General features: G+C 43.9%; 1 protein-coding gene across 1 annotated transcript in view; it reads left to right on the top strand.

The window, feature by feature from the left end:
* LOC121580224 (gamma-aminobutyric acid receptor subunit alpha-3-like) overlaps positions 1-12,920 on the top strand; it is a 138,143-nt gene that overhangs the window by 35,595 nt on the left and 89,628 nt on the right. Inside the window, exons 3-4 of the mRNA XM_045224586.1 lie at positions 3,136-3,257; positions 7,013-7,083. Of these exons, the coding sequence (XP_045080521.1) occupies positions 3,136-3,257; positions 7,013-7,083 (193 nt within the window). The remainder of the gene's footprint in view (positions 1-3,135; positions 3,258-7,012; positions 7,084-12,920) is intronic.

The following is a 12,920-nucleotide window of genomic DNA, read 5'->3' on the forward strand; positions in this document are numbered from 1 at the left end:
CAGATGGGTACACATATGTTTTCCGTCTAATCAGTGAGACGTGATTGTATGTTCCTGTCACCTGTGACTCACTCACAACATCCCACAGACATGACTCATGGCAGTTTGGTCATGGCAAGATAAACACATTTGTTTGTCTTTATAAAGCTGCTTGTTTACCAGGATGTTTGAGAGTGATGTTTGCTCCGGTTTCCTGGATAGCCTTATAGAAATCAGCAGAATAGATTTGAAAAGCAGTTTTTCTGGAACAATAGTGGCTGCTGTTTCTATAGCTGGTTTTACCTTGTGGAAGAAAGGGGAAAGCAGACAAACGGTATGATTTAATGGCTGCTCCCTGGTAGATGTGATGTGACAGCAGAATGGAGTCAGCAGGGAATAGTATCATCTTATATTACCTCTCCACTCATTTTCTCTTTCTTTCCTCACCTTTTCATTCTCGCCCTCTCCCTCACCCCTTTTTTTATAGGACCGTAAACTCACTCACTGTAAACTCAGGGTACTTTTTAAGGTTCAGTGTTTGACCGTTGCATTTATCTGTCTGCAAGGCCAGGGATTCTGCACGAGCAGAGCGTCATGAGTACTCCTAGTAAAGGTCTGAGCTGAGTTTTCAGAGCAGTGAGTCCTCTTCAAAAGAGAACGCCCAACACGCATCACGCCCTCGTTAGCTTCAAGTAGATAAAAGAAGAACGGACAGAAATGTTGGTCATTATTGAGCTGAGACGTAGCATCTGCCCCTGAGTCAATCAAAGCTGCATTAGCAACCATTGTTCAACCTGTTCCCTTTCTCTCCTGGAGGCCTTATCTCCTCAGAGCACAGACAACTGGAAGACACTAAAAAGACAAGGCCAACAAAGGAAATCAGTCATATTGTGAAGCCACTGAATGATAGCAGGCATGTCTTTGTCAGAGACAACATGTCGTATGATATGCTGCATATTAGTATCAATAAGTTTGTGATGGGCTGGGGCTGAGGAGATGTGTGAGTGGGTTGGCTAGGGAGGAGGTTGCCCTTGGTGCTGATGGGTGGCAGTAGGAGGTTGGCTGATTCTGGAATAGAAATGTTGTTAATTAAGAGTATATTGATGAGGGCATGTACCCCCTACATGTCATTCATACCCCCTTGTTGGAGGTAGATGGCGGTTGTCTTTCATTTAATTTCCCCTTGCCATAGTAAGTAAATGAAGCAGGGCCCCTGTAGCTACAACACGCTGGGGAGAATCATCAGCTTTCAAAATGTCATTTGTAGGCAGCTCCAACCGGGCCCACTAATCCTCTCCATTGGATTCTGGCAGCCTCTGGTGCCCAGTAGCAAAACAATGAGGCTGTGTGGCGTGGGCCCAGCCACTCCAGCAGTGGACGGATATCGGGGTCCTTATCAGTCAATCAGTGCCAAGCCTCCCTCTAAGCCCCCAGAGAGCGGGATGGAGCGAGAAAGTGAAGGAGGAAGGAGAGTTGTGCATGTGGGGGATTGGGGGAAGCTTTCTGAGGTGCCCACTTTGGATTCAGGGTGTGTAAGCAGCCCCTCTTAAAGCTCAAGGAATTTAATTAGATGTCGGTGGAGTTATACCCAGTGCGGCTCTTTTTCCTTCCCTCTCTCTCTCTCCCTCGCTCCTCTCCTTCTCCTCTCTCTCTCTCTCTCTCTCTCTCTCTCTCTCTCTCTCTCTCTCTCTCTCTCTCTCTCTCTCTCTCTCTCTCTCTCTCTCTCTCTCTCTCTCTCTCTCTCTCTCTCTCTCTCTCCCGCTCTCTCCTCTATGTTGCTCTGCTGCGTTTATCAATCAGACCTGATTCATTTTCAGCAGAGGCCCCTTTGGCTTTGACTGGCGTCTGAGATGATTGGATGTGAAATACAAATAGTAGTTCATACGTCAAGGTGCCACACGCATGCGCACCCACACACACACACGTATAAAAGTGATGTTCTTATCTCAATTCTGTCTGTCCTTCCTTTTATGACATTGTCTTAACTGTGCTGTTAGTACTGGTATACTGACAATGAGATTTCAGATGGACAATGTACCCATCCCTTGAAACAACACAATTTCTAGTCTGTCTGCCAGTTGAAGGCTTGTGTTTGTTTATCCTTGTAGTGTACTATGTGAAGGGTAGACGTACCTGTATAATGTATTTGAATGCACAGTGACCTGCTGCACATGTAAGGTTGTATGTATGTTCATGTGAGAGTGTTTATGGGCGGTGCATGCCTGCATATAAATGATGTTGGCTGCTAGCTATTAGTGGCGCTCAGACATGCTTGTTGATAGGGGTAATCTGAAGACAGGTCAGAGGTCAGTCCCTCAGGGGCTCTGAGTCTGATTGAAAATGGCACTCATTAGCTCATCTATGGTGCCCTCTCCGTCTCACCAGCACATTGTTCACTGGGGAACGGTGGCCAGGCCCATGAAGAGATAATTGCTCTGGCATATTTAAGGTAATTAAGGAAGACGGAAGTTGACTGCATATTCAGGACCTCGTTTGTCACTTGTGGGATATTATGCAGAAGGAAGGAGGAAAAAACCCTGAGGCAGAGTTTGCAGCACCTCTGTGACTGTGAGTTGTCTGTCGGCAGCAGCTCTGTGACCGGCTTTACTAATCCTTTTGGACTTCAATCAGTCTTTCCATGTCTGAGAGTGTTGTGCTGACGCCCCAAATTGCGGTAGCCATGACTGTGAAGGTTGAATTCGAAAAAGGTTCAATTACCCCTACAGCTCTCTCAGTGGTTTGAAACAACAGTGGTTGCTCCAATGGTTTGACCTGATCTCGTTGTAAACAGGAAAATGATTATGAGCGCAAAGTGAAGCTGTGGACAGCCAGACACGTGTGTTATTCTGGTTCAGGTGGAGCTGTTTCTATGTAGTGTATTTCCCATGGCTGATCTGAGGAGCCTGAGGAACCACTGCTACAGGAAAGACTCAAAGATGTGTTCAATCTAACACTTTTCTCTCTCTCTCTCTCTCTCTCTCTCTCTCTCTCTCTCTCTCTCTTTTTCTCGTTCTCTCTCTCTCTTTTTCTCGTTCTCTCTCTCTCTCTCTCTCGCTCTCTCTCTCTCTCTCTCTCTCTCTCTCTCTCTCTCTCTCTCTCTCTCTCTCTCTCTCTCTCTCTCTCTCTCTCTCTCTCTTTCTCTCTCTCACTCTGCAGGGCAGTGGTTGGGCACAGAGAGCCGTTGCCTGACGACAGTAGTGACAACATTACCATTTTCACCCGGATCCTGGACAGACTGCTGGATGGCTACGACAACCGCCTGCGCCCTGGGCTGGGAGGTAGGCTGGTTTGTTGAGCGAAGACACTGCTCACCTCTCCCTACCTCTAACAGCCAGACATACTGCTTATAGTGCCTTCTGGGCTCTGCCACACACAATGTGTAGTATTCTCTCTAAGCTGCTGAGTCTGCCATCCACCACTTTCATAAAACTCTTTGAAAAATTCACTATATAGCCATACATTGCTTCAACGAGATCATCAGCTAGCTAGCATATTAGCTTTTTACAATGTCTAACTGTCTGCTTCTACTACCTTAAACTATTAAAGTAAGCTAGTTTTAACTTGAAGAATCAATCAGCTAATCATAAAGACCTTCATTAGCTGAATCAGTTCTGTTAGTGCTGGTCTTGGACAAAAGCTTGAACACATGATATGGCCTCCCAGGACCAGTGAATACAATTATCTAGCTAGTTAAAAACAAGCCGCTGGCCACTGCCTCAACTGAAACAGAGAGCACCTGCTCTCCTCTCTCCCTCCTCCCTCCTCCCTGCTCTCCTGTCTCCCTCCTCCCTGCTCTCCTGTCTCCCTCCTCCCTCCTCCCTCCTCCCTCCTCCCTCCTCCCTCCTCCCTCCTCCCTCCTCCCTCCTCCCTGCTCTCCTCTCTCCCTCCTCCCTCCTCCCTGCTCTCCTCTCTCCTCTCTCCCTCCTCCCTGCTCTCCTCTCTCCTCTCTCCCTCCTCCCTCCTCCCTGCTCTCCTCTCTCCCTCCTCCCTGCCTCTCCGCAGTGCCAGCCCATGCCCAGCGATCCTGGCAGCTAGCCGTGGCATACAGTGATGGATTTGGGGCTGTGACCCCATGATGAATTAGTTCCCTTGTCAGAGTGACCTCCATTGATCCTTCAGAGTCAGACAATGGTTTCATTACCAGCTCAGTTTCCCTGATCACAGTGAGAGTACATTTCTTCAGATGTTGAACAGATTGCTTTTTGGAACAGTGAAATGACTAATCCTCATCACAAGGAGATGCTTATCGCTAGCAGAATGCTACAAAGACCCTATTCAAAACAGCAGCTTCTTGACACTTGGCATGCAAGCCCAGTTTTCAGATCCCAGAGGTCCAGCAGAGCTCTGATTTCCTGCCCACTGGGGATGGCCCAGCCTTGGTGGAGGAAGTGCTAATGCTACTTCATCATCAGGGTGGCACTAAGACTGCAAGCTAATGATTTTACATTCATTGTGGATTTTTTTTTATTGAGCTTATTATAAGTCATTTTGGATTCTCAGTCAGAGGTCAGTGAGAGTGTGAATATGAAATCCATGTGATGTTTTAAGCTGACAGTGCTGAGCACCCCCACACTATTCCACCCCCACTAGGATGTATGATAAGTGTCACCACACCAGCTTTGCCACCTGTGCACTTTCCATGAGTCTCCGTCCTCTCAGAGAGAGAAATCTCAGGTGCCCTCCAAATGTATTGGACGTGTTCTGTATTCCAAAGACCTCGGCATGTGCATTTTGATTAATGGCTGATGTCATGTTGCCAGGGAAACTCTAAATTCCATAAAGGCAGGTTCTGGAAGCATTCCATCGGTTCCAGCCCGTCTCGGAGCAACGTCTGGCAGACAGCCATTCACAGCCTTACATCAAAGCCCCTCGTTTGCACAGAGACCTTCATTTACATCCTACAATCGATTAAATCAAAGTTAAGGCCGTGAGGCTCTAATTGGAAACCTTATAACTAAAAGGTGATTCCCCCCACTCCCGTCATTATATTTAGGATGACTCATGTGCAGCACACTGTCGTCTCTCAGTGTTTCATCTCTTGTCTTTCAAATGCACTTTTCTTTAACTCTATTCTGAAACTGCACATTTCACCCAATTACACAGGAAATGTTGTTTACCCCAGATTGGAAGCACTCCCAGTTAAAGGATAATACACAGGAGAAAACATTAGGATAATGTACAGTGAATAGCATCATCTGACACCAATACAAACAAGTCCCTCTAAATAGGCCTAAATATGATTTTAATGTGGTCCTGCCAACCCTCATTATTCCTGTGATTTCTCATCTCAGTTTCTAATCTCAGTTTGTGACTTTGATAATGATGCAAACACTCTCCCTGAAAACAACCTCCATCAAAGTCTAGCTACCTCCATAGGTTCAGCCTTGTTTATTTGGTGTTGAGACATAAAACATTCATGCTTCTGCCTCTACCATTGGATTTGGAGTTTGGAAAGTGAACTGACTTTTCTGAACTGACATTAACAACCAACCTGAAGCAGACAGAGCAGCATTATGGTCTGGTGGTCAGGGAAAGGACTGGTCAAATCAAATAAAGCTTTATTTATACAGCACATTTCAGACATGGAATGCAACGCAATGTACTTCACAGGAAAAAACAAATAAAAAACAATAAATATTTAACAAACACAAGATAAAAAAACAAAAGAATGACAAAAACTAAATGACTAAAAAGCACCCTAAGGAAAAGCAAAGCTAAAAAGATGCATTTAAGATCTCTTTTAAATATGTCCACTGTTTCGGCCCCCCTTAGGTTCTCTGGCAGGCTATTCCAGAGGCTGGGGGCATAATAACTAAAGGCTGCCTCTCCATGCCTCTTGGTCCTAGGCTTTGGGATAGTTAAAAGGCCAGTGCCAGAGGACCTGAGGGACCTACTGGATACATAACTTAAAAGCATGTTGACATGTATTGGGGTGCACAATCGTGGATTGATTTAAAAACCAATAGAATAATCTTAAAATGAATTCTAAAACTCACAGGCAGCCAGTGCAGAGACCTTAAAACCGGTGTAATGTGTGCACTCCATCTGGTCTTTGTCAGTACCTGTGCTGCAACATTCTGTATGTTTTACAGCTGACCAATGGCTTTCTTGGGTAGACCAGACAGGAGAGCATTACAGTAGTCAAGAATGCTTGTAATAAAAGCATGGATGAGTCTCTCTGTATCAGCCTGTTCCTCAGGTGGTAAAAAGCTATTTTGGTCACATTCCTAATGTGTGATTTGAAATTTAGTTCAGAATCTAAAATCACACCCAGGTTTTTTACCTGGTGTTTTATGTTTATTGTCCGTTAATTAAAATGTGCGGCCAGGTTCTCTCTCTGTGCTTTGGCTCCAATAATAAGTACCTCGGTCTTGTCTTGATTTAGCTGGAGGAAGTTGTGAGCCATCCAAGTATTTAAATCACTAATAGGGTCTAATAATTTATCTGTGGAGCTAAAATCCACTGATGACACAGAAATGTAAAGTTGTGTATTGTCTGCGTAGCAGTGAAAATCAATGCAGTGCTTTCTGATAACGCTGCCAAGGGGTAACATATATAAACTGAACAGTACCGGACCCAAAAACAAACCTTGTGGAACGCGACATGTGATATGTATTTTCTCTGAGTTAAGTTCACCAAGGGTGACAAAAAACTCTCAACCAGTTAAATAGGCCCTAAACCAATTTAGAACCGGAGAGGCCAACCCACCTCTCCAGTCTGTCCAGAAGGACATCATGGTCAACAGCGTTGAATGCAGGACTTAAATCCAAGAGTACAAGGACAGAGAGCTGTTTGGCATCTATGTTAGCTCTAAGATCATTTAACACTTTAACTAAGGCTGTCTCTGTGCTGTTGTGGGCACGAAAACCAGATTGGAATTTTTCTAAAATACAGTTGGTGCTAAAAAATCATTTAGCTGTTTGAAAACCAATTTCTCCAGAATTTTGCTTAAGAATGGTAAACATCTTAGATGGAGCCTCTGTCCTTTTAAGGTACTTAAAGTCTACCTCTTTGTGTTCTCCTCGTGCCCAAGCAGAGAGTGTGACGGAGGTGAGGACAAATATCTACGTGACCAGCTTTGGACCGGTGTCAGACACAGACATGGTGAGTGTTGTATTACTGTACCATCACCCAGACCCATAAAGGACCAGCATGACTTATCAAATAATTCATCCCAAATGTTGTAATATGGATCTCATTTTTTTGTTATTTATATTATATTTGAGACAAAACTGTTGTAATTATGTCATACTTACAGAAAGAGTGTTTAAGGTAATGTCACATTGATTGGACTGCCCTTATCTGCCAAATAAATACTGCAATCATCTTGTACTGGGCTGTACTGTATGTCAACACAGTAAATCCTATAGTGAGTGACTGGCTGAACATGACATCATCGGCTATATGCAAAAAGCCCATACAATGCAACAGGAAGTGACACGTTGAACCCTTTGACAACCGAGACTAATGCAAGTCAAAACAATGTTGACTCATCGACACAGTCTAGAGCCTATTGGTTACCTAACAAATGGAGAATGGCTTTTTATGCAAATACGTATTCAGACATCATTTTCACATTCAGTGACACGTCAGCTGCTTAGAATGGAATGGGTTCATTTTAGAGATCAGGAAATTGGTTATGGGGCGGGCCTGGAGGAATTGCATGTGTCTTAATCATACACACAATTAGGTTTGGCATGCAAGATGAATTCATCGAGCCATGCAGAGCCACTGCTCATTCTGCATAGGCAGGCTTCCATCTACTAATAGTGAGAAGAAAACAGAGTGCAATCGGCTGCATTATATGGAGTGTAAACCGTAATAGAATTACAAAGCAATAATTAGCTAGGTTAACATTAACATAATCATCCTTTGAGTATCAAAATTATTTAGCAAGTTTCTAGAAATGATTTATTAATTACCAAAAAGTAGGACCGTTTAACGCCTGGGAAAACAGATCTAATTAACAGCATATTACATAATTTCATTTTTTTTTTGAGGACAACCTATACCCAGGGCATCTCACAACTTGGTGTCTCACAGATCCAGTGGTCCAATTGCCCATCTGTGTGCCACCCCCAGCCAGTCTCAGGAATCCCCCCCACCCCACTCCCCTACCCCCTACTCCTACCCTCAGTGCCAGTCATCCTGCCTCCTCACTGGGCCCAATATGCCATGTCTGCTCTAATTTCTCCACTGTCACAACAGCGGACGAATCAGAGCTAAAGTCAGGAAGATATTTTGGGCAAAACTCAAATATCAGGCCAATAACAAGAACACGCAAATCCCAGTCAAAGTGTAGAAAGCTTACAGTAAGTGACTATGTTGTACGCAGATTACTTTAAAGGCTGTCGGGCCAATCCCTTAATTGTGGGTTATGTTGGTGACGGCTGGAGAGGAAGTGAATGTGCTGCTCTCTCTCTCTGTTCCTCTGCCTCTCTCATCTCCCTTATCTCTCCGTTTCTCTCCCTCTCACCTTTCCTGTATCTCTCTCCATCTTTCCCCCTCCTCTCCTGTATCTCTCTCTTCTCTCCTGTCGCTCACTCACTCCTCTCTCTCTCTTTCTCCCTCTCTCCTCTTGTCTCCCTCTCTCTCTCTTTCTCCTCCCTCTCTCCTCTTCTGTCTCTCTCTCCTCTCCTGTATCTCTGGAGGTTTGCGTAGCGCCGTCCCATTTGTTCCTGCGTCTGCGCTGTCATGGTGTATTCTCCTGTTCTCTGGTGGGCTGGGCTTGACAGGCCTGGTGTGATGAAATTGAGGGCAGTCTAATCTGCCCCAGGTACTGTGTAGAATCCTGCTTGACGAAGATGGCAGAACTAGTCCCAGGGGCTGTCTTGATCCCACCAAGCTCTGCTATCATTTAACAACTCTATTGTGCTGAAAAACACTGGAGACCCGTGGTATCAACACGCTAGCTAGTAGTACGCTGCATGGCCCAGAATGAAGCATTAAAACAGCAAGAGATATAAAGGCGTTATCATTTTCAGTCCCCTGGAGTTATTTTTCTTGATTATAAAGCATCCGTCTACAAGCTAACAGTTTAGTGTTTTACTGAAACGGGACTCTTCCTGATCCAGATGGAGTATAGGAGATGGACGTGGGGCTTCTCTGGAGCTGGATAAATTTGGCTCTGCTCTGCTTTGGCCCTCCATGCATTAAGCCTTGCCAAGAGGTGTCACATTTTGGTTTATTATCAAGTGGTAGAAACCTCTCTCCTTCCCTCTGTGGACTATTTGGCTAGACCAGTGAAGTACTCTCTCTCTATTGCAACTCATATTTTTTCTGCTGTAATTGGTCCCTATTTCAGGTACCAAATTATATTTTCTGTGACGAGGGAAGAAAAATAACACTTGGATATAAAAACTTGGGAAGGAACCCTGTACAGTAAATTGTCCTCCACATGAACAAATTAGGTGGAGCTATTTTTCCTGTTGGTGTTTGAGGGTGAATGCATCCATCATCGTGCCCTTGCTCAAGGGGACGCTCGCCATATTAGTTCTCTAGCAGGAAAATAAGAAAATAAAGGCAGGTTGTAATAGGAATGGTTAACTGATAATTAAAACTATTGTTTCTGAGTCTCCAGTTAAAAGAAGTGTCCTTCTGGGAAACTCATTGACGTTCACTATAATGTGCTCTCACAATAGTCCTCCATCTTCTCTCCCACCATACCGGTCTTCATTTCACTCTTTGTCACAATATGATAAACATATATTCAGGGCGGGAATAAGTGTTAAAAGCTTAACGGGCACAGTCTGGAGGAAGACAATTTGCATCCTTAATAGGCCACTTCCATGAGAGTCTGTATTGTGTTGCCATAGTTACAAGTCGTTAAGCCGCTCTCTTAAATCCATGCTGTGTAATTGCAATGCAACTTATGTCTCCCAAGTATCCCTCATAAAAAATGTTTATGCAGTCTCAGAATTGTTTACTGCGGTTGCTCACTCATGTATCTCAAATGATAATTTTTTCTGACTTTTTGTTTCTACAAACGATAATGTGAAATAATCTTGATATTGAGAGATAGCAGCACAGTATAACACATCACACATTCATTCCATATTTTAATATATGCCATTTAGCAGACGCTTTTATCCAAAGCGACTTACAGTCATGTGTGCATACATTTTTGCGTATGGGTGGTCCCGGGGATCAAACCCACTGCCCTGGCGTTACAAGCGCCATGCTCTACCAATTGAGCTACAGAGGACCACATTTTAATCCAAAGGTCATTCTGAAGATTAGACCAAACAGATCAAGCGAATTAGAATGCATCAGGGCGAACAACCTAAAAGTTTCTAAAGAAAGTAATGGCCTGTGGAGAGGCTGTAATCATCTGGTCTGTTCATAAAAATGACCACACCATGGTTATGACACAGCAATACCAATGTTCCATGCTGCCTTCCGCTGCTCTCTAAGGACAGCCTTTAGCATGTCAGAGGTGAAGTGGACTATTAGGAAACATTAAATGCTCCAGTGAGTGGCTTATTGGGAAAACATGCAACATCTACACTATCTAATGTGAAAGCATCAGAACATCTCTCAGATGTGTACATGCTTGTCATCATCACTGTGTTTATCTAACTGTATCTGATGTACGGTAGCAATTTGAGAACATAATGCGATTCATTATGTGCGTTGTGTGTCATTATGCAATTATCCACATGAGGAAAATTGCTTTTCATGCAGTGCTAAAACCAGCTACAGTAATAAGCATGATGTCTAACGAGGGACATTGACACATTTAAACTAAGTGTGACCTTGATCAGTTCCTCGTTGGCTGATCGATACACCCCAGGAAATGATTGTGTCTAATCAAATAGTGTTATCGATCCCAACACGCAAATGATATGGTTGTTGATGTCCATTAAAACGTAATGAGGAAATGTTTAGCTGTGCAAATCATCTATCTATCAACTGTTCTATACTAAATAGTACCCACACACAGTTTGTATAGAAATGCTGTTGCCTGAACTCTGATTCTTCTGGAACAAATCAGACAGACGTGATGGCCTGAAACAATCTGTTGCCAAAATGTGTTTCTGCCTCAGAGCCAAATGTGGAGGAACTGTTGGAACACCAAAGATAATGTGTGATTGACAGCACATCACACATGCACAGGTCAGAGTCCCAGCAGGGGAGAACGAGAGAGGAAGTGAGTGAGAAAGAGATTGGACTGGAACATTTGTGAGTGAGAGAGGGGAGAGAGAGAGGAAAAAATGACTAGCTGTTAATTAACGCATACATGGGCAAGAAGTCTCCAGCTCATCATTACGGAGCTCAGAGAGAGAGTTGGTCTCATGGAAACAGGTTCCCCTCCAGCAACTCTTATTTTGAAGAAAAGGAGGACAGACAATGTTTTTGGAGGAAAATCAAGACTGCAGAACTAGACTGAAAACCAAGTTATTGTTTTCAGTTTGGGAGGCACTGAGGTAAATTCAGGACTACTACTGCATAAAACTCACAAAGAGATTAACTCTTCTTTAGGTACAGTGGCTTGTGAAAGTATTCACCCCCCTTGGCATTTTTCCTATTTTGTTGCCTTACAACCTGGAATTAAAATCGATTTTGGGGGGGTTTGTATCATTTGATTTACACAACATTCCTACCACAATATTTTTTAGACAAGACAACAAAACAGAAAATTTGAGCGTGCATAACTATTCACCCCAAATATCCCACGCCACTGGGATATTTGCACATTCTTCAAGGCAAAACTGCTCCAGCTCCTTCAAGTTGGATGGGTTCCGCTGGTGTACAGCAATCTTTAAGTCATACCACAGATTCTCAATTGGATTGAGGTCTGGGCTTTGACTAGGCCATTCCAAGACATTTAAATGTTTCCCCTTAAACCACTCAAGTGTTGCTTTAGCAGTATGCTTAGGGTCATTGTCCTGCTTTGTGGTCCTCTGTAGCTCAGCTGGTAGAGCACGGTGCTTGTAACGCCAGGGTAGTGGGTTCAATCCCCGGGACCACCCATACACAAAAATGTATGCACGCATGACTGTAAGTTGCTTTGGATAAAAGCGTCTGCTAAATGGCATATTATTATTATTAAGGTGAACCTCTGTCCCAGTCTCAAATTTCTGGAAGACTGAAACAGATTTCCCTCTATTTAGCGTCATCCATCATTCCTTCAATTCTGACCAGTTTCCCAGTCCCTGCCGATGAAAAACATCCCCACACCACCATGCTTCACTGTGGGGATGGTGATCTCGGGGAGATGAGAGGTGTTGGGTTTGCGCCAGACATAGCGTTTTCCTTGATGGCCAAAAGCTCAATGTTAGTCTCATCTGACCAGAGTACCTTCTTTCATATGTTTGGGGAGTCTCCCACATGCCTTTTGGCTAACACCAAACGTGTTTTCTTTTTTTTTCTTTAAGCAATGGCTTTTTTCTGGCCACTCTTCCATAAAGCCCAGCTCTGTGGAGTGTACGGCTTAAAGTGGTCCTATGGACAGATACTCCAATCTCCGCTGTGGAGCATTGCAGCTCCTTCAGGGTTATCTTTGGTCTCTTTGTTGCCTCTCTGATTAATGCCCTCCTTGCCTGGTTCGTGAGTTTTGGTGGGCGGCCCTCTCTTGGCAGGTTTGTTGTGGTGACATATTCTTTCATTTTTTTAATAATGGATTTAATGGTGCTCTGTGGGATGTTCAAAGTTTCTGATATTTTTTTATAACCCAACCCTGATCTGTACTTCTCCACAACTTTGTCCCTGACCTGTTTGGAGAGCTCCTTCATGGTGCCATTTGCTTGGTGGTGCCCCTTGCTTAGTGGTGTTGCAGACTCTGGGGCCATTCAGAACAGGTGTATATATACTGAGGTCATGTGACAGATCATGTGACACTTAGATTGCACACAGGTGGACTTTATTTAACTAATTATGTTAAATAACTTCTGAAGGTAATTGGTTGCACCAGATTTTATTTAGGGGCTTTATAGCAAAGG

Source organism: Coregonus clupeaformis, chromosome 13 (assembly GCF_020615455.1).
Source record: "Coregonus clupeaformis isolate EN_2021a chromosome 13, ASM2061545v1, whole genome shotgun sequence".
Taxonomy (NCBI): Eukaryota; Metazoa; Chordata; class Actinopteri; order Salmoniformes; family Salmonidae; genus Coregonus; species Coregonus clupeaformis.